Genomic DNA, 22,528 nt, shown 5'->3' on the forward strand with positions numbered 1-22,528 from the left:
AGAGAAGAATGTTGAATATTGTAATTGGCTTGTTTCCAATTCTTCAATTTCGTTTTCTGCCTGCACCAACGCTCGCAACAATTGTAAGGCAGTTTTTAATAAGCCAAACTAGATTTTGAACAGGCTAAGAGTAGAAAACTTGCTTCTTGCCCTAATGGTAGCCGAGCATTCTGGTCTCCTGCCAAAACTATTGGCCACAACTTTTGCCCATCTCTGCTTCCACCTCTTTTAAAACTAGATGGTTCTGTTGTCTCTTCAGCCAAGAATAAAGCTGACCTGCTAGTGTCCCATCTTTCTTCCAACTCATGTATTAATGATTTTGGTAAAATATACCGGACAATACCAACACGCCTCCTGTGGTCTTCCGTCAAAAGGATATCAGAAATATTTTGACGAATCGTGATGCTAAGAATGCCCCAGGTTCTAATGGTATTTCTCCACTTGTTCTCAAACTTGCGGTCCTGTACTTACTCCTATTCTTTTCCGCCTGTTTTCACATTTTATTCCAAAAGTGTTTTTCCTTCTGCTTTAAAATTTGCTCATATTCAGCCATTTCCTAAAAAAGGTGACAAATCCCTACCCATTCCTTAAATGCCGATCTCCTGGTAATTCTCCAGTGGGGCAAAGACAACTTAGTTGATTACAATCCTTCTAAAACTCAATCTTGTCTTATATCTTCCAAAAATGATTCTTCTGGTCCTATATTTATCTTTGGTGAAACTCCGATTTCTAGGCAATTTGATATATAGTATCTCTCTCTTTCGGGATTACCTTGACTTCTAATATCAAGCACAAGCACCTTGCAATTATTGTTTCTTCTGGATCTAAAAAAACTTGGTTTTCGCTTTCTAATTTTCTTCCAAACAACTGTTTACTCTGTACAAATCGCAAATCCGCCCTACCATGGAATATTCTTCCAACATCTGGGGTGGTGCCGCCAAAACCTCTCTTAAACATCTAGGTTCCATTCAGAAGAGCGTAGTTATGTTAATTTATGACTATTCTCTAACAGATTCTCTCCACTCGCTGTCTCATAGACATACTGTTTCTGCTGTATGACGTTTCTACAGATATTTCGATGGGCACTGTTCTTCTGAATTGTGTTCTATAATTCCTGCTCTCTCTTTCAAAACAGCCTGAACACGTTTCGCCACCAGCGAACATCTATTTTCTGTCCAACTTCAAACTCACAGAACCAACTTTTCATCGTAGTCATTTATTCATTCAATTGTCGTTTTCTGGAATAACCTTCCTTCATACATATTTCCTGAAAATTACAGTCTACAGAAGTTCAAGTCTAATGTCAACTAATATCTTTTCGGCTTCTCAATCTCCAACCCAAGCACGATACTAAGTACTATAGGTTCTAATATCTTTTGGAATTGGGGTTATCATAAAAAAAATTCAATCTGATTAGTCTAAAGTCTCCACAAGTCCTGGTGTTTATTTTTATTTTTGGGAAGAGTGATGAACGTTAAAATCAGCCAGTTCCAAGGAACGTTGCCCGTGTGTCATAAATTCTGTTAAATAATTCTATAAGAATATCAGTATTTTTGTGGTCAAGCAATTTGACTACTTCAGCTGTGATTTAATCAGGTCCTTTGGCTTTTCTCTTCTTCATTGATTTAATTATCCTCTGCACCTCGGATCTTAGGATGACCCTATAAATTCCTCGTCGTTGTCATCTAGCTCACGTTCACTGTCGGCAAAGGCATATATTTAGTCCACATGTTGAATTTTCCTGATTTTTCCATGATAATTCCACCTTTGTCGTTTCGGATTGAAGTTGGTTTTTTATTTCTATTAATTCCTGAAATCTCTTTAATCTTTTTGGAAAGATTGAACTCAGCGTGTTTTGGTTGCAGAGCTTTTAATCACCTTCTTGTACTTTAGTGCATTGCAGTTCTTAAACGCTCTGCGCTTCTCCACGAGTATCAAAATTTCATGTGTCCTCCAGTCCTTCTTGTTTGGAAATTTTCCATAACTTAGAAAATTTTGAACTCGTTTCAGTCAGAACAGATTTAAAACTCTTGAAGGGTCTTCCACTCCCCTCTCCTCCTGCTATGAATGTGTTGCATTTTTTCGTTAAACTTGCCATTACGACTAATACTAATTTGCCAATACCACTAATACTAATTTCGTTTGCCCCTACCATTAATATTAACTAGAGAGCTTTGTTTAAAATGGCATGCTTGTGTTTCCTTGTTATAATTCATATAACCCCCAGGGGCTCACATCTGGTGAGTATGGGCTTGGCACACCCAGGGTACTTAGCTGGATATCATCATTCTTCTCTTTCTTGGTGATTTCGTTCTACTTCTCTCTCTCTCTCTCTCTCTCTCTCTCTCTCTCACACACACACACACACACACACAGGGTAACTCAGAAATTTTTTTTGGCTGGTGCAGCATAAGCCTCAGTCTGCCTTGCACCATATGGCTAATAATAATAATAATAATAATAATAATAATAATAATAAGTTATATTGTTTTTCTCTATTTTGACTACCGTGAAATTAAAATTTTTGCAGTTATCACTTTTCTCCGTTATGTGGCCCAATAAGAGTGCAATACTCTCAAGGTGGTTATCCTAAATTGTCGGTTTTCTGAGTGGATTGATTATTTATCGTAGTAATATTTTTATTTTAGTATGTGAATTTATTTTAGCTGGATGGTTTCTATACATGTGGTAGCGGTAATTTCGCTGTAATATATGGAAAGTCAGGCAATATATTTACATGTGGAATTTGAAAATACCGATCTGGAAGAAATAAAATATGAGTTGGGGTTCAGAACTTTGGGTAAGTTTATATGAACTTCAAAACAGTTCGAAAAGCTTATATTTTAAGAAACCGAATCACTTTTTACGAACATTGCAACCTTCACTAGTTTCGGCATGGAATTAATCAGTTTTTTTTTTAAGTTTGAAAGATATATTCCCTCTTTGTCGACTTATAGGGATTTAAAAAGCAGCCCATTTAGTTTTGGTGTCATGGTCTGATCAGTATTTACAAGGGAGCCTGAGAAATGCAGTAAGGATGTCCTCAATTTTTTTGAACTACGTTCACTCATCAATTGCAGGTTTAATTACCTACAACCCACCTGTTGGGTGGAATAGTAAACTGCAAGTATATAAACTAAATGGTTTGTTTATACTCTGACATGATCAGTGAATACGGTCAACCGTATTTCAGTACTCACGCGGGATGCTGTGAATCACGATCCAAACCCCCAAAGGGAAAAAAAAAAAAAACATATGTGTTACTGCATTCGCGCATCATTTAAGGTTGGTTCTGATTTAAAGGTCCCTCTTTCTGGAATTATAACAGTGAATATTCCCCTTCATTTGTTTTACTAGCCCCTCACACAGAGCCTTATAAATCTCAATCAGATCCCCCCCTTCTAATGTGCCTGTTTATTAACTTTCTGCCCTGTAACCGCCTTGCCAAGACTGTAGCCTTATAATCGAAGTATTTCCTCATACAGTCGCCCTTTTGCCAATCTCACCATGCAAGTTGCCTGACTTTGGACCCTTTCAAGAAGTTCAATGTCTTTTATCAGATAAGATCTCCCTACTTGGACATAGTATTCCAAATGTGGCCTTACAATTACCTTATAGAGTGGGGTTATGACTTCCGTATCACTACATGATATTCAAACAATTATCGATAGGACATGGACTTTCCTGGCTGCCTGTTTATGCTGCTCAGAAAACTTCATATCTGCCCATATCATAACTCCCAGATTCCTTTCCTCCTCTATTGTTTTTAGTTCAACCTAATAGAACGTATAAGTTATTTTGGGATTGCTACTTCCCTAGTGTAAGACCTTGAATTTTATAACATTAACACATAGCTGCCACTTTTCTGACAATTCTTGAAGCCTGTTCAAGTCATCGTGAAAGAGCACTGCTTGGCACTGAATATTAACAATTCTCCCAATCTTTATGGCATCTGTAAATTGTTACATCATGCCATTTATCTCTTCATTAGTGTTGCTTATGAAAATTAGAAACAACAGTGGGTCCAAGATTGCAACTTTTTGCTTTCTGCCCTGCAGCCACACTACAATCTACAAGGCATCTGGGGTGCATGGGACTAGCCAGTTATATTAAAGGTGGCAGCAAAGGAAGTAAGCAAACCCTTAGCCATAATTATGAAAGCTTCCTTGGACTCAGGTTAGATCCCTGGAGACTGGAGGTGTGCAAATGTGTCCACAATTCACAAAGTGGGATCAAAGAGTGACACTGGTAATTACAGACCTGTTAGTCTAACTTATGTTCCGGGGAAAATAAAGGAGTCACTGGTTAAGGAAACAATGCAGAATGATCTAGACAAGACTGCAGTTATAGTTCAGACACAGCATGAGTTTGTTTAGGGGAATTCTTGTCTGACAAATTTGATACTATTTTTTGGATATATCATAGTATCTAAATTTGATAAATTTGGATACTATGATGTGGTCACAAAGGAATTGGATGCAAAGAATAATTTTGATATCATATACTTGGATTTTAAGAAAGCTTTTGATACTGTATAAATTGGACTACTGTATAAATTGGAGCAGTATGGTATTAAGGGCAAGTTGCTACAATGGATAAAAGGATGGTTGAGTGGGAGAAGACAGAATGGTAATCAATGGACTCTTTGTGGACTAATGTTATTAATGGTGTCCTCCAGGGTTTGGTGTTGGGCCCATTGTTGTTTTCGGTATTTATCAATGATATTGGTGAAGGTGTATCAGGGTTAATGTCTAAGTTTGCAGACGATACAAAGGTTGGCAGGGTTATTAATGACAGTAATGATAGTATGCTACTGCAACAGGATCTTGAAAAGTTGAGCAGATGGGCTGAGAGATGGCAACTAAACACAGGGGCTCACATCTGGTGAGTATGGGCTTGGTACGCCCAGGGTCCTAAGCAGGATATCATCATTCTTCTCTTTCTTAGTGATTCCCTTCTACTTCTCTCTCTCTCCCTCCCTCCCCCCTCCCTCCCCCCCTGGGTAAATCGGATTTTTTTTTTTTTTTTTGATTGTTCAACCAAAGCTTCGGCTTCCTTGTACCATATAGCTAATAATGATAATAAAAAAAAGTTTAACATTGACAAATGTAAAGTACTGCATATGGGTAGCAGTAACCCCAGGCAACGTATCAGCTGGGTGGTACTACACTCAGGTTAGTGGGGAATGAAAAATGACAATTACTTGAGGGGTAATTGTGCAGTCCAGTCAGATATGAAATTTTCTGAACATTGCAGAAAGGCTGCAAGAGTAGCCCACGGGATCTTGTCAATTATATACAGGAATTTTGCTAGCAGGGATAAGGGGGTGATTGTCCTCTTGTATAAGGCAATGGCCAGGCCACACCTTGAGTACTCTATACAAGGAGACCTCATTTTAGGAAAGATGTAGAGCTGGAGGAATGAGTACAGAGAAGGGCAACAAGATTGCTGAGTGGAACAAATGGTTGGTGTTACCAGTAAAGGCTTAAATTTTGCAAATTGCAAAACTTAATTAGATCACCTGCATTGTGATCTAATTGAGGTGTATAAAGCCTTGAATGGATTGAGCAAGCTTAATGCTAATGGATTCTACCTCTTGTTCAGATTACTCAACTGAGGGGGCATAAATTCAAATTAAGGAAAGACGATTGTAGAATAGATATGGGGAAATTTGCCTTTAAATAGCCAGCAAGAGGTTGATAGTTGAAACAAACTTCCATCTGTTGTAATGGAGGTCAGCAACTTAAATAAGTTCAAGGCATAACTAGACAAACATTTGGAGTGAATGGATGGGTGAAATGGGAAGGGTGTTTTTTTTTTTTTTTTTGGCTGATACTATAACCTTGCTCTTGCATCATATGTCCTAAAAATGCTAATGCTGTTAATCATTGCCTCTGGTTTTTCTGCAATAAGGCCTCTAAGGTTGGAATTATTCATACCACAAATTTAAACAGATAGGCCAACCGTTTAAAACTGATTTAATAATAAAATAAAATAAAACAATACAAAAGACTGTAAAATAATATTTACAAAAATTTTTAATTATTTACAGAAAACTAGTTTACGACAAAAATAAAATAAAATAAGTAAATAAGTTAAAATGCATTAAAATATAAATTTAAAAGCGATAAAAACACTATTGAAGCTTTCGGAGGTGTCTGCCTCCTTCCTCAGCAATAATGAAACTTAAGCGACATATCCTTAAATACCAGGTTCACGGCACACGTGGATGACCAGGTGCATACTCTGTATTCCTTTCACATGTACCAGAACTGGAAGTGGTCTTGGGGGCATGGAAAACAAATGTTTATCTCTGGAAAAAACCACTGCCTAAAAAAGGGGAAGCCTAACTCCCCTGTCTCTGTTCATGCTATTGTTGCCAGAGGATCCAATCCACAGACTTTCCAGCCACTTGAGGTCCCAGAATCTATGCGCCCGGTCAAGGATGACAGCATTGTCGGGGGAGATCTGGTGTTGTTTTTCCCAATAGTGCGATAAGGGGAAGATCTGGTGTTGTTTTTCCCAATAGTGCTTTCCCAAACATCACTTGTTTCTCCCTGAAACAAGTGATGCCCTCATAATTAACCTCAGTGGTTCAATACACTCTGTTTTTCTCCCTCAAAACTCTCAGATATATGCCATCAGTATCTAACATCAGCTCGCTAACAGGAGAGACTGCTTCTACAAGGATGGGATACACTATAACAGAAAGGGTACAAGAATATTTGCTGATGCTATTGAGGCAGTGTTAGGTGGGTCTGAACACTGCTAGCTTGGGGGGTGCTCAACAACTAAGAATTTGAGAAGTATAATGTGTACAGAAAGGATAGACAGATTAGAAAGGGAGTAGAAGGTTATGCAGTTAGTTAAGAAACAAAATCTAAGACAGTATATCCAGTTTATATCGGTGGACAGAACAATGTTGAGTCAGTTTGGTGTGACATAAGCACTGGGAAAGCAAAAATGAGAGTAGGAGTATGTTAAAGGCCTAATGACTTTGATGAGTATAACGAACAAATGTACAGAGAAATAGTGGACCAGTAAATCAGAAAGTCTTATAATGGGGGATTTTAACTTCCTGGATATTGATGGGAACTTGTGGGTTGGTCACTCACACACTAGCAAGGCTTTTGTAGATTTATTGGATGATTGTTTCCTACAGCAGTGTGTTTGAGAGGCAACTTGAGAAAGTAATTTTCTTAATCTGATTATTAGCAGTGATTATTAATTCATTATCTATAGATAATGGATCCACTAGGTGTCAGTGATCACAGCATACTGATGTGGGATTTATTAAACATGATTTAATTAACTACCATCAGGGGGTAAAGGGTAGGGTTTTTGTTTTCATAAAGGAGATTACGTTGCCTCCGCAGCCAGGTGGGAAGGAGCAGCAGTGCATAGCACATGCTTCTTGCTTAGGCCGGTGTTTGAGCCCTCATCACCACCAATTAGGAATTGACCACTGCATATTCCCGGAGCAATATAGTCTTAGTTGCTAATGCTCCTAAAAAAAAAAAAAAAAAAAAACCAAAGGAGATTACAGTGGTCTCGGACAATTTTTAAATTCTATACAGTGGGACCAACAGCAAATTTTAAATGCAAAGCATTCAAGGAATTAATCGTGGAAGCTAAAGCTACTAGGCTTTTCATACCAGCTAAAAAAGGCTGTTTCTAAATGGATGTGAGATCAACTAATGAGACTCGTGGCAGAAAAGAAAAATGCATTGGATGCATATAAATTATCAGGGAACACAGAAGCTTATCGTAGATATAAGCTAGTCTGTAATCAAGTCACAAAGAAGGTTAGGCAAACGAAGGTAGATTATGAGAAATCTTTGGCAAAGGATGCAAAGAAAAACACAAAAGACTTCTTTACTTAAGTAAACTCTAGAATTAAGGGGATGAATCAGATTGATCCACTTGATATCAATGTTTTGACTGACGATTACCTCTCAGGTAGCTGAAAAACTGAATATGTATTTTGCATCTACATTCACACAAGGAATTCTATTGGGAAGTGCAGACCAGAAGTCTGTCAAACTCTAATGTGGAGCTAAGTGATTTTGTAATACCTGAAAGCAAAGTGGAGGAGAAATTGTTGAAGTTAAGCATAAGAAAGACATCTGGGTTGGATGGGATCTATCAAGTTATATTAAAGGAGGCAGCAAAAGAAGTATGCAAGCCCTTAACCATGATTATGAGGGCATACGTGGATTCAGGGGAGGTCCCCATGGACCAGAGATGAGCAAATGTTCACAAAGGGAGAACTTGTGTTCCGGGGAAAATAGTGGAGTTCACGAAGCATCTAGACCAGTGATGAAGAACCTTTTAGGCGTGGCATGTCAAAAATTCAGAAAATGCCTAACTTGATTCTGCTGGCATATCACCCCCCCCCCCCCCGGAACAAAAGAGAAACAATTCTTTACATATTCATTTATTTTAAAAAAATACTGTCCAATCATGTGTGGCATTATGTATTATAAATTGAAACGTCAAATAATTACAAAAATGAAATACGAGTAAAACAAACTCAGACACATGTAAAATGATAATAATGAAAAAGCAGATTCATTATTAAAACAGTTTCATTAGTTTATGTACAGTAATGTACATAAACACGTGGCAGTTTGTAGTTTGGTTTTAGACTTAACTTAAGAAAGACAGAAAAAAAAAATCCACCATCTTCACTTTTTTATCACCAACAACTACCATGTTCAATTCAATTTGAACATGGTAGTTGAGCATTCTGATCTCTTGCCAAAGATATTGGGCCACAACTGATATCCATCTATACTCCTACATTTTTTTTTTTTTTTTTGACCTCATGGTTTTATTTCATCCTCAGCTAAAAGTAAAGCAGACTTAGTAGGATCTGAGAAATGGTGATATCAAGAAAGCTTTAGATCCTAATGCTGTTTCTCCAAACTTGTGCTCCTGAGCTTCCTCCTGTCCTTTTCACACTTTTTTTTTCCACTGGTATGTTTCCTTCGGCTAGTAAATTTGTTTATATCCCACTTTTTAAAAAGGTTGACAAGTCCATTTCTTCCATTTATCACCCCATTACACTTACTGCTACTCTTTCCGAAGTAATGGAGGAATCCTTTGACTGCCAACCTCTTAAACTCTCAAAACCTTCCGTATGATCAGTTATCACTGATATGGATTCTGGCAGTGTCATTCCACGTCTGATATATTGGCTTATGTTAAGGAGATGATGAAGCTGATGCAATTGCCCTTGACGTTTCAGCTTTCTGATTGTGCATGGAAAGATTTATTCCTATTTTCTGTTTTTATGAATCTCAGCAGAAATGTAAAATATATGTGCTATATTTCATTTGTTATTAAAATCCAGAAAAAATAGAGTACATTATGAAAGTTTAGTCCAAACAAGGTTCCATTCCAATTTATTATTAGTATTAGTAGTGGCAAGTGATGCAAGAAAGCAAGCTTATAAATCATCAGCCAAAAAAAAAAAAAAAAAAACTTTCCACACACCTGTCTCTATCCCCTTCAATAATCTGACTAATCCTTCCTTGAATTTATTCAACCGCTTCTACAACAGTAGATAGAAGTTTGTTCCAACAATCCAGCTGGCCAAAGGCAAACTTCCACACATTCATCCTGAAACTATCCTTCCTCATTTAGTCACAATGAGCTTCTATTTTTATGGATTGCTGACTTTTTTTTTTGTAATTGGGTATCCAGTTTGCTCTCTCTCTCTCTCTCATCCCCCCCACACTCACTTCTGGTGATGGTAGATAGCCTTCTGTCTTTTAACTTCACTAATGCCAGTCTTCCACAGGTTCACTTCTTTCTCTCACTCTTTTTCCTTTTATTTTAAAAGGGAAGAGAGGCCTTCTACCACTAATTTGAAATCCTCTCACATAGGCTATTTGTATATTGCATATTGTAGCAGAAGTAGATATTATGTTTGTTGTTGTGTTGATAGGAATACTGAATGGACAGAAAAAGAAATGTTCTCTGTTCTCCCTGATGAAACTCCTTGCTTTTTGAGGAGAGAGTTTTTATACACATAAGACATGATTTATTACTTTTTTTTTATTTTACTAATCTCAGGAGAAATGTGAAATATGTGCTATATTAAAATCTGTGTAGAAGTAAAGTACATAATGAAAATTTTGACATCAGCTATTTATGCACCGAAACTCCCTCTTCAGCTGCCCTAATTTCTAGTATTAGCATTAGTAGAGGCATGCGATGCAAGAAAGCAAGCTTATGCAGCATCAGCCAAAAAAAAAAAAAAAAAATCCCTCCCATTTCACCCTTCCATTTGTTCAAAATGCCTGTTCCAGCTGAGCCTTAAATTTATTTAGGCTATCAACACAACAAAAGATGGAAATCTGTTCTACCAATCAACCACGCACTGGCTAAAGATAAACTTCCGCACATCCATTCTGCAACTGTCTTTCTTCACTTTGAAAATATGCCCCCCTCAGGTTCTTAATTTGAGCAAGAGGAAAAATCCCATCAGCATTTAGTTTGATCAACCCATTCAAGGCTTTATACACCTCAATTAAATCACCTTGCAGGTGGGCGGCTCAGTAGCCAGGTGGGAAGGAGCAGCAGTGCGTAACACACGCTTCTTGATTAGACCGGGGTTCGAGCCCGTCACCACCAAATACGGAGGATGCGGAAAGGTCAGTGAATGACCACCGCATATTCTCGGAGCAATATGGCCTTATTTGCTAATGCTCCTAAAAACCAAACAACTAACCAACTAACCTTGCAGGTGCCTACTCTCCAGGCGCTGCAATTTGCAGAACTTAAGCCTTTCTTGGTAATAGCACCACTTTGTTCCCCTCACCAATCTTATTGCCCTTCTTTGTGCTTGTTTTAGCAACTCTACATCCTTCCCAAAATGAGACCTCCAGACCTATACACAGTACTCTAGGTGTGGCCTGACCATTGCCTTGTACAACATGATAATCACCTCCCTGTCCCTTGCGCCAATAAAATCAAAATCAAACTCAAACCCTCCCTGTCCCTGCTAGTAAAATTCCTATATATCATTGACAAGACTCCATGACCTGCCCTGCCTGCCCATCTGCTGCTCAGCAAACTTCATATTTGATTGCAGAATTACTCCTTGGTATTTTTCACTTTCTATTTCCCTGATTGTACTACTGCACAGTTGATATGTTTCTATTGGGTTATTGCTACCCATATGCAGTACTTTTCATTTGTCAATGTTAAACTTCAGTTGCCACTTCTCAGCCCATTTGCCCAACTTATCCAAATCCATTTGGAATAGCATACTGCCTTTACTGTCGTTAACAACCCTGCCAACCTTTGTATCATCTGCAAACTTGGACATTAATTCTGATATACCTTCATTATCATTGATGAATACACAAAACAACAATGGGCCCAGCACTTGAACCCTGTGGACCTCCACTAATAACATTTATCCACGAAGAGCAGTGTCCAATGATTGCCATTCTCTGTCGTCTTCCACTCAACCACCCCTTTATCCATTGTAGCAACTTACCCTTAATGCCACACCTCTTCAATTTGTACAGCAGGATGCAAAGAAAAACAACAGAGAGTTCTTCACTTATGTAAACTCTAGAAGAAAAGGGATGAATCAGATTGGACCACTTAACATAGATGGGTTGACTATTGATGATCATGCTCAGGTAGCTGATAAATCTATCAAACTCAAACAGGGAGCTAAGTGATTTTGTAATAACTGAGAGTAAAGTGGAGGAGAAATTGTTGAAGTTAAACATAAGGAAGGCACCTGAGGTGGATGGGATCTATCCAGTTATATTAAACCCTTAGCCATAATTATGAGAGCTTCCTGGGACTCAGGGGAGGTCCCCATGGACTGGAGGTGTGTAAATGTATCACCAATTCACAAAGGGGGGTTCAAAAGGTGACAAGTAACTATAGACCCGTTAGTTTAACTTGTGTTCCGAGGAAAATAATGAAGTCACTGGTTAAAGAAGCATTGCAGTATCATCTACACAAGATTGCAGTAATAGTTAAGACACAGTATGGGTTTGTTAAAGGGAGGTCTTGTCTGACCAATTTGATTGGATACTGTGATGTGGTCACAAAGCAACTGAATGTCAAAAATAATTTTGATATATACATACTTGGATTTCAGGAAAGCTTTTGATACTGTTGCAAATGGAAGATTGGCCTTCAAGAAATTTAGGCAATAGTGCTGCTGCTAAGCACAATGGTAATCTCTTTAGCTTAAAGATTACCATCTGCAACTTAGTGGTACCCATAAAACCTATCCAACTACCTGTCCCACATTTGGATTGGATACTATGATGTGGTTACAGAGGAACTGGACGCAAATGATAATTTTGATATCATATACTTACTTGGATATCAGGAAAGCTTTTGATACTGTTGCACGTGGAAGATATAGGTGGTAGTTGCAAGGAAGCAAAGCTTATACAGTACAACAAAAAAATAAATAAAAATTACTCTCTTGCATATCACTAGGCAGAGGTTCTTTCCAGCAATCAATTGGGCGCCTCCGTGGGCAGGAGTGGCATTGCGTAGCACACGCTTCTTGATTAGACTGGGGTTCGAGCCCGTGACCACCAAATACGGAGGATGTGGAAAGGTCAGGGAATGACCACTGCATATCCCCGGAGCAATATGGCCTTAGTTGCTAATGCTGCTAAAAACCACATAACAACAACAACAACAACCAGCAATCAATTACTCTTTGACTGAATGCCAATTTCTGTCCCCCCCCCCTTTTTTTTTCAATTTAAATTTTTGTCTCATTTCATTATGTGTGTGTAAGATCCGAGAAAAGAGTGAAGATACCATCAGCATATAAGTTACTTAACCCAAAAGCCTTATTAGGTAACTATAATTTAAAAATTAAATCATTTCAATTTTTTGAGGACAGTAATTGAAGAAGCAATACCCGGTATTTCCAAGCATTAAAAATCTCTAGGGCTGGCTCTGGTTAGCATACATGATAGCAGAATCCAGAATGAATGACTGTGTCCAGTGCTATATTTTTTTGTTTCATTTTCTTGAGCGGAACAATATATCAAAGCACATGTTTATTGAAAGAATGAAACAGTTTTTGAACAATTCTCGGATAATTGTTTTATGATAAAAAAGGGGAGGGGGGAGAATCATTGTATGTAATAAAGCCAGAAACATTTGCATCTGCATAGAACAAGTAGATATTAACTGGCCTTTCTGACAGTTTTTTTTTTTTTTTTTTCATTTTATTAGGTTGCCGGTATGTCAGTGAGCACCAGTACCATTCTTTTTTTTTTTTTTTAATTTTTTTGTGCTGTGGAGCAATACTCTAGTTGCCCAGTACTTGAATGAAATGAAACAGTTTCTGGTTAATTATGCATTTTTGAAATGGAGAGAACATTCCCAAAGGGGGAGGTAGGTATCAAATGAGTCTATTTTTAAAACATTCACATATAAATGGAATAATCAGAATGTTGTCATTAAGTCATGTGGCAATTCCATTAGTAGTGCAACTGCACCTCCCTAGCCAGGTGGGAAGGAGCAGTAGCAGCAGCAGCAGTGCATAGCACATGCTTCTTGATTAGACAGGGGTTCGAGCCCGTCACCACCAAATATGGAGGATGCAGAAAGGTCAGGGAATGACCATCGCATATTCCCGGAGCAATATGGCCTTAGTTGCTAATGCTCCCAAAAACCAAATAACTAACTAACTAACTAGTGCACAACTGATGCACAAAGTACATCATCTATGTAGTAGATACTTCATGTTACATAGTTGCACAAAGTACACTATGTAGTGTGCTTTGTGGACCTTGTACTCTGTTTTCTATGGTCAGTTTGCCTATTGCTAGACAAAATACCAGTTTTTTTGAGAGGACAATTATGCAATTCTTAACCTGATACTGACTAACTTGGCCACCAAATGAAAATAATTCATAAATGCTTCTCCTGTTTACCAGAAAAATATTCCTGAAATTAAGATGAGGTGATGGGAATTAAATCAAGGCCATTTTCATGCAGTGTAGGAAAAAGTGATGTTATTCATTTCACTACTCATGAAGACAAAGGCGTAGCTAGGTTTTTGGCGCCCTTGGAAAATTCGTGGCTACACGCCTTCTTATGATAATTGGTAAAATCATCGTAAAAAGGTGCATAAATAAAATATCATAATAAATAATAAGTACAGTCTGACCTTTGTTTAACGAACTTCTTTATTACAGATTTTTCTGTTTAGTGATTTTTTTTTTTTTTTTGAATTCCCCTTCGTAATTACATTTAAAATAGCATCCGTAGAACAAAGGAAATTTTCCATATGAGATTACTAGGTTAATGGATTACGAGAGACTTAACTGTGTACGCATTGTTTGCCCCTCTGGCCTTCAAGAAATTCAGGCAATAATGCTGTTGCTAAGCACAGTGGTAATCTCTTTAGCTTAAAGATTAACATCTGCAACTTAGTGGTACCCATGAAACTTATCCAACTACCTGTCCCACATTTGATTGGAAACTATGATGTGGTTACAAAGGAACTGGATGCAAATGATAATGATAACCCCTGACACCACCATGCTGTGACGGCACTAATTGTATGTCTATCATTGCTGCAATTTTGATATCATATACTTACTTGGATTTCAGGAAAGCTTTTGTTACTGTTGCACATGAAGACTACTGCACAAGTTGCTACAAAGTGGGAAACGACAGAGTGGTAATCAATGGACACTGCTCTTCGTGGGTTAATGTTATTAGTAGAGTCCTCCCAGAGTTCGGTGTTGGACCCCTTGTTCTTTTGTGTATTTATCAATAATATTCGTGAAGTTATATCAGGCTTAATGTTGAAGTTTACAAATGATACAAAGGTTGAAATGGTTCTTAATGACAGTAATGGCAGTGTGCTACTTTAACAGGATCTAGAAAAGTTGGGCAGATGGGCTGAGAAGTGGCAACTCAAGTTTAACATTTACAAATGCAAAGTGCTGCATATGGGTAGAAGTAACCCCAGAGAAACGTACCAACTGTGTGTTATTACACTTATAGTGGTAGGTAATGAAAAAGAACTGGTAGTAATTGTGCAGTCAGATATGAAGTTTTCTGACCAGTGTAGATTGGCTGCCAGAGCAGGTCAAGGGGTATTGTCAATGATTTAGAGGAATTTTGCTAGTAGGGAAAAAGGAGGTGGTTACCCTTTATATAAGGCAATGGTCAGGCCACACATTGACTACTGCATACAGGTCTGGAGGCCTAATTTTAGGAAGGATGTAGAATTGTTTGAGCAAGCACAGAGAAGGGCAAAAAGATTGATGAGGGGAATGAAGGGGTTCTCTTTCCAAAAAAGCTCAAGTTATGCAAATTGGAGTATTTGTAGACTTGGCACCTGTGAGGTTATCTGATGAGGTGTATAAGGCCTTGAATGGGTTGAGCAGGCTCAGTTCTGATGGGATTCTTTATACAGGATTCTTTGTACAGGTCTGGAGGCCTCATTTTAGGAAGAATGTAGAGTTGCTAGAATGAATACAGATAAGGGCAACAAGATTAGTGAGAAGAACAAAGTGGTTCTCTTACCAGAAGAGGCTTAAATTCTTCAAATTGTAGCATCTGGAGACCTAGGCACCTGCAGCATGATCTGATTGAAGTGTACAAGGCCTTGAATGGTTTGAGCAGGCTCAGTGCTGATGGGATACTTCCGCTTGCTCAGATTAAGAACCCGAGGGGACATAGTTTCAAATTGAGGAAAGGGAGTTGTAGAATAGATGTGTGGAAGTTTGCCTTTATCCAGTGGGTAGTTGATTGCTGGAACTGACTTCCATCTGTTGTTGTGGATGTTGATAGCTTAAATAAATTTAAGGCTGAACTAGACCAACGTTTGGAGTGACTGGATGGGTGAAATGGGAAGTGTTTTTTTTTTCTAATGCCCTATAAGCTTGCTTTCATGCATCATATGCCTCAACTAATGCTAATGCTTTGTTTCCTTACAGCTGTGCTCTGAAATAGTGAGACTACTGCTTGTTTTCCATTATTTTTAATAATGGAGAAGTTCCATTATTAAAAATAATGGAAATAAACTAAAATAAAATAAACTCCTTAATAGGAACTTCTCCATTATTTTTAATAATGGAGAAGTTCCTATTAAGGAGTATTCCCTCCACAAGTGAAAGTACTGAAAGTGACGAGCCTGAAAAAAAGAAACAAAAATTAATGTGCACACAGTATAGCGATAATTATTTGTTTTTTGTTTTTTTCTGGAGTGGTGATAAAACATGCATAGTTCCTGAGTGTCTTGTTTGTGGAGAAGAACTCAGCCATACTGCAGTGGTTTCCAGTAAACTGAATTGGATTTTTCAATAAAACATTCTTCTCTGGCATGCAAAGATATCAATTATTTTTGATGGTTGTTACAACAAAACTAAAAAACAGGTAACGTTCTTGACTGTGTTGGTACATATTTCAGAAAAGTACGGGAAGCTAGCTATAAAGTAGCGAAACTTTTCGTAAAGGCCAAAAAGCCACACACAATAGCTGAAACTTTGTTAATGCCAGCTTGTAAAAAGATGGTGAAAATTGTCTTGGGCCCAGAAGCTGCTAATTAAATTTCAAAATTTCCACTCTTAGCTGTCACAATCAGTCGCCGAGCCAGTAATATATCCAGTGACATTGAAGACATTATGAAGGAGAAAATCAACAGCAGTCAGAAGTTCTCACTTCAGTTCAGCGAGTCCCCAGATGTTAGCGGTCATGCTCAACTTCTTGCCAACATTCAGTTCATCGATGGAGATGTAATTGCAACAAATTTCTTTTTTGCAAAGTACTACTTGAGCGAGCCACTGGTGAAGAAATGTTTCGTGTTACTAATGAATAAATGCTCCAAAATGAATTAAATTGAAAGGATTGTGTTAGTGTTAGCACAGACGGAGCCGCTTCCATGACAGGTTGAGTTAATGGCTTTGTAGCTAAAGTGTGCGAAGTGAATCCTGACATACGATGTGACGATTGTCTTATTCACTGTGAAGCCATTGTTGCCAAGTCTTTGCCATCTGCTCTGAAAGTTGTGCTGGTCGAAGTAGTAAAAGTTAAGTTCATCAAATTATGGCCCCTCAATTTGCAGCTTTTTTCCGTTTTGTGCCAGAAAATAGGATCTGAACGCACCATGCTCCTGCTACACTCGGAATTACAGTGGTTGTTATGTCGTAAAGTGTTAATGCACCTTTTTGAACTTGAGGAGGAGGTACAGACATTTTTCACAATTGACAGGTATGAGTGTGCAGAGTTATTTGCGGATGATGAATGGGTGACTAAGTTGGCATATCTTTCCAATATTTTCGTTCACTTGAATGAGCTGAACCGAAAAATGCAAAGCAAGAACGAAATCTTGAAAAAGAACAGGTGCATGTATACTTGCGTGTACACCAATGCTAGGAGTTTGGTAAATAAATTTGATGAATTTGAAGTATTGCTCAAACCATCAAAGGCGGATATTGTTGGGATATCAGAGACGTGGTGTCACACAGATATAAGTAATGCAGAACTGGAATTTGGGGAGTACAATGTCTACAGAAAGGATAGACAGGATAGGAAGGGGTTATGCTATTAGTTAAGAAACACATAAAATCCAAGGAAGTGAAGCCAGTCGACATCGCTGGACAGTGCAGTGTCGAGTCAGTTTGGTGTGACATAAGCATTGGGAGATCAAAATTGAGAGTAGGAGTGTGCAATAGGCCTAATAACTCTGATGAGTATAATAAGAAACTGTACAGGGAAAGAGTGGGCCATTAAATCAGGGAGTCTTATAATGGGGGATTTTAATTTCCTAGATATTGACTGAAATTTGTGGGTTGGTCACTCGCACACTAGCAAGGCTTTTATGGATTTATTGGATGATTGTTTTCTAAATCAGCATGTTCGGGAGGCAACTAGAGGGAGCAATACTCATGATTTGATTATCAGTAATGATTCTTCATGCATTAAGAATCTGCAGATACAGGAACCACTAGGTGGCAATGATCACAGTGTGCTGAAGTGGGATTTACTCAGGGAGGTAACTACCATCAGGGGTAAAGGGAAGGGTTATTGCTTTCGTAAAGGCGACTATGATGGTCTGAGACAGTATTTAAATTCTATACAGTGGGACCAACTGATGATGTTACCAACAGCAAACTCAAAATGGGAAGCATTCAAAGAACTTATCGTGGAAGCTACTAGGCTTTACATACCAACTAAGAAATATTGTTCAAGGTTTAGGCCTAAGTGGATGTCAGATGAACTAATGAGACATATGGCAGAGAAGAAAAATGCATGGGATACATACAAATTAACACGTGACACAGAAGCCTATGATAGATACAAGTTGATCTCTAACCAAGTTACAAAGGAGGTTAGGCAGGCGAAGGCAGATTACGAGAAATCTTTGGCAAGGGATGCAAAGAAAAACAGCAAAGAGTTCTTTACTTATGTAAACTCTAGCAGGAAGGGGATGAATCAGATTCGTCCACTTGATATCGATGGGTCAACTCTTGATGATCCTGCTCAGGTAGCTAACAAACTGAATGAATATTTTGCATCGACATTCACACATGAGGAGTTATTCAGCGAGGGGAATGCCAGAGGTGTATTCAGCTCTGGCAGTAAGCTAGAGAATCTTGTAATAACTGAGAGTAAAGTGGAGGAGAAATTGTTGAAGATAAATACAAGAAAGGCACCTGGGGTGGATGGGATCTATCCAGTTATATTAAAGGAGGCAGCAAAGGAAGTAAGCAAACCCTTAGCCATAATTATGAGAGCTTCCTTGGACTCAAGGGAAGTACCCATGGACTGGAGATGTGCAAATGTGACCCCCAATTCACAAAGGAGGATCAAAGGGCGACACAAATAATTATAGACCTGTTAGTTTAACTTCTGTTCCTGGAAAATTAATGGAGGCACTGGTTAAAGAAGCACCGCAGGACCATCTAGACAAGACTTCAGTTATAGCTCAGACACAGCATGGTTTTGTTAAGGGGAAGTCTTGCCTGACCAATTTGATTGGATACTATGATGCAGCACAAAAGAACTGGATGCAGGGAATAACTTTGATATTATATACTTGGATCTTAGAAAGGCTGTTGATACTGTTGCACATGGAATATTGCTGCACAAATTGGAGCAGTGTGGCATTGGAGGCAAATTGCTGCTATGGATAAGGGGGTAGTTGAGGGGGAGAAGACAGAGAGTGGTAATCAATGGACACTGCTCATCGTGGACTAATATTATTAGTGGAGTCCCTCAGGGTTGAGTATTGGGTCCATTATTGTTTTCTGTATTTATAAATGATATCGATGATGGTATATCAAGCTTAATGTCCAAGTTTGCAGGCGATACGAAGGTTGGAAGAGTTGTCAAGGACACTACTGACACTATTCTACTGCAACAGGATCTGGAAAGGTTGAGCAGGTGGGCTGAGAGGTGGCAAATGAAGTTTAACATTGACAAATGTAAAGTACTACAAAAATGGAAACAGCAACCCCAGAGCAACGTATCAACTCTGTGGTACTACACTGACAGTGGTAGAGAATGAAAGGGACCTGGGGGTGGTTGTGCAGGCAGATATGAAGTTTTCTGAGCAGTGTAGACTGGCTGCAAGAGTAGCTCATGGTGTATTGTCGATGATATATAGGAATTTTTCTAGCAGGGATAAGGAGGTGATTATTCCATTGTATAAGGCAATGGTCAGACCACACCTAGAGTACTGTATACAGGTCTGGAGGCCTCATTTCAAGAAGGATGTAGAGATGCTGGAACGGGTACAGAGAAGGGCAACAAGATTAGTGAATGGAACAAAGCGGTGCTCTCACGAAGAAAGGCTTAAGTTTTGCAAATTACAGTGTCTGGAGACTAGGCACCGGCGAGGTGATCTGATAGAGGTGTATAAAGCCTTGAATGGTTTTAGCATGCTCAATGCTGATGGGATTCTTCCTCTTGCTCAGAATAATCACCTGAGAGGGCATAAATTCAAATTGAGAAAAGACGGATGTAGGAGGGACATGAGGAAATTTGCCTTTAGCCAGCGGGTGGTTGGTTGGTGGAATAGACTTCTATCTCTTGTCGTGGAAGTTGATAGCCTAAATAAGTTTAAGGCTCTTCTGGACAGGTATTTCGAACGAACAGAGGGGTGAAGTGGAAGTAGTTATTTTTTATTTATTTATTTATTTTTTTTTTGGCTGATGCTGCATAAGCTTGCTTTCTTGCATCAAATGCCTCTACTAATGCTAATGCTAACTTAAGGTGTGCCATGAAGAGAAAAAGGTTGCTGAACACTGCTCTAAATTATAGTTTCTGGAAACTAGCCATCTGCAGATGGATTGACCTAATTGAAATGTATAAGGCTCTAAAAGGGCTAAGTAAACTGAATGCTGATGGCATTTTTACTTTTTCTGGGATGAGGGAACAAATTTAAATTGGAAAGGGATGCATGCTGAGTGGATGTGCAGAAATTTTCATTCAGCCAAAAAGAGCAATTATTTGTTAGAATAAATTTCAACCAGATGTTATGGAGGTGTGTGGTTTGAATTAATTTAAGTAAGGTTTGGACAAATTATTGGAGGCAGTGGACAAATGAACTTCATTTTTGATGTGTAAACATCTTTGGCGGCACCTACTAAATTTCAGATGCTAATAATATCAATTTGTCATGATTTTGTTAGGCGGAAATGACATAATTTGATGTCATTTCCATTTCATAAAAAAGAAAAACGGAGTCGGGAGAGGAGATTGTGAGAAAGATCATGGGAGGTGATCTTGCAGATCACCTACTAAATTTCGGATGGTAGTAAAATCAATCTGTCACGATTTTGTGATGCAGAAATGACAATTTTAAGTCATTTCTGTTTCATAACAAAAAAAATGGAGTCGGGAGAGGAGATCGCGCAAAGGATCATGGGAGGTGATCTTGGATGTGCTCAGAGCAGGCATAAACCAGCTGGTGGCAGAAAAACGTTTATGATTCGGGGCATACGATTTAGGTGGCTTTGGGCTAACCATTGCCACCCATGGCAGAAACCTTTTGGTAACCGGAGAAATGGATATCTTGCAAAATTTTAAGTAAAGTAAAGCATTTAAAGCAAAGGATCATGGGAGGAGATCTTGGATGTGTTCAGAGCTGGCATGAACCAGCTGCTTGCGGAAAAAACTTGGGAAAGGCAAAAAGAATGGAGTTGCGCAAAGGATCATGGGAGGTGATCTTGGATGTGCTCAGAGCTGGCATAAACCAGCTGGTTGTGGAAAAACGTTTATGATTCAAAGCATGCAACTTAGGTTGTTTTGGGCTAACCATTGCCAGCTGTGGCAGAAATATTTTGGTAACCAGAGAAATTGTTTGTTGTTGTTGTTTGTTCGGTTGGTTTTTAGGAGCATTAGCAACTAAGGCCATATTGCTCCGGGATATGCGGTGGTCATTCCTTGACCTTTCCGCATCCTCTGTATTTGGTGGTGACGGGCTCGAACTCCGGTCTAATCAAGAAGCGTGTGCTGCGCACTGCTGCTCCTTCCCACCTGGCTACGGAGGCGCCACCAGAGAAATGGATATCTTGAGGGCAGTGTTCTTGGATGTGCTTCAGCCTTACCAGTTGAAGCACATTTAATGTAGGCATAACAGTGCCCCTCTGTATTATTGAAGTGGTTGTATATTTCCATCAAGAGGCGAATCATAAACATTTTTCTGCAACCAACTGGGCCCGTCAAGAATGTTTGAATCGTTTTGCGATTGGGAGATAAGACTCGAAATTACATGTATGAGTAGAATCTTTTGCTTGTCATTGGTCATTCTTATTAAGTTGCAGAAGTCCTTGTTGGCCATCAAGTTTTTGCATTTCTTTGCAATTGTGCTGAGTTGGTTGAGTGTGGCAAGCTTTATATTCTTATTCATCTCGCTGTTTGGATGATTATAAAAGTTTCGAAATGGGTCTTCTTGCAGTCATGTTACAAGGCTATGCAGGTTATTACCGCATGCTTCGTCAGGGTTAACGTTGTTGTCGTCTTGACACATCGTATTACATATTTTAATCATTTTGCGAATGTCCAAGTCCGATTCATACAATTTGCGATCTAGTATGAGCTCTTCATTATTGTCTTAGATCTTGACATATTTCATCCCTGACAGTATCTCTGTTTCCTCATTGCGAAATGGAATGCGCAGCCTTACCATGTCACGCATGTACTCGTTGAGATTCTGACCCATGTCATAGTTTCGATAACGTATTATGCATGGATATGTTGTTTCTTGTAGATCTCGTAGCTCTGCATGTGCAATTTGTGTCAAAGCATGGCAGAGTAACATGATAGCATGATTGTAACAATACAAATACTTGTATCTTTACAATCATAACAGTATAGCTACAATCAAATGGTAATTAGGCTATTGGCTTTACCTCTTCCAAATGTTGATTCGGTAGAGTAAGCAGCAGGCGTGTGTATTCTATTTATCACAAATATTGATTTTGGTAAAATAAGTATTGGTCGTGTGTATCCTATTTATCACTAACATTGATTTGGTAGAATAAGTAGTGGGTGTGAG

The 22,528-nt window shown here is 38.7% G+C and overlaps 1 protein-coding gene across 1 annotated transcript in view; it reads left to right on the forward strand.

Moving 5' to 3' along the window:
* Positions 1-2,587: 2,587 nt before the first annotated feature.
* The window catches only part of LOC150087145 (formin-binding protein 1-like), a 345,740-nt gene continuing 325,799 nt past the window's right edge, over positions 2,588-22,528 (forward strand). The window contains exon 1 of the mRNA XM_090371850.1: positions 2,588-2,800. Coding sequence (XP_090227976.1) covers positions 2,777-2,800 — 24 coding nt within the window. The 5' untranslated portion in view covers positions 2,588-2,776. The remainder of the gene's footprint in view (positions 2,801-22,528) is intronic.

Source organism: Mastigoproctus giganteus, chromosome 4 (assembly GCF_048544385.1).
Source record: "Mastigoproctus giganteus isolate SK-2022 chromosome 4, ASM4854438v1, whole genome shotgun sequence".
Lineage (NCBI taxonomy): Eukaryota > Metazoa > Arthropoda > Arachnida > Uropygi > Thelyphonidae > Mastigoproctus > Mastigoproctus giganteus.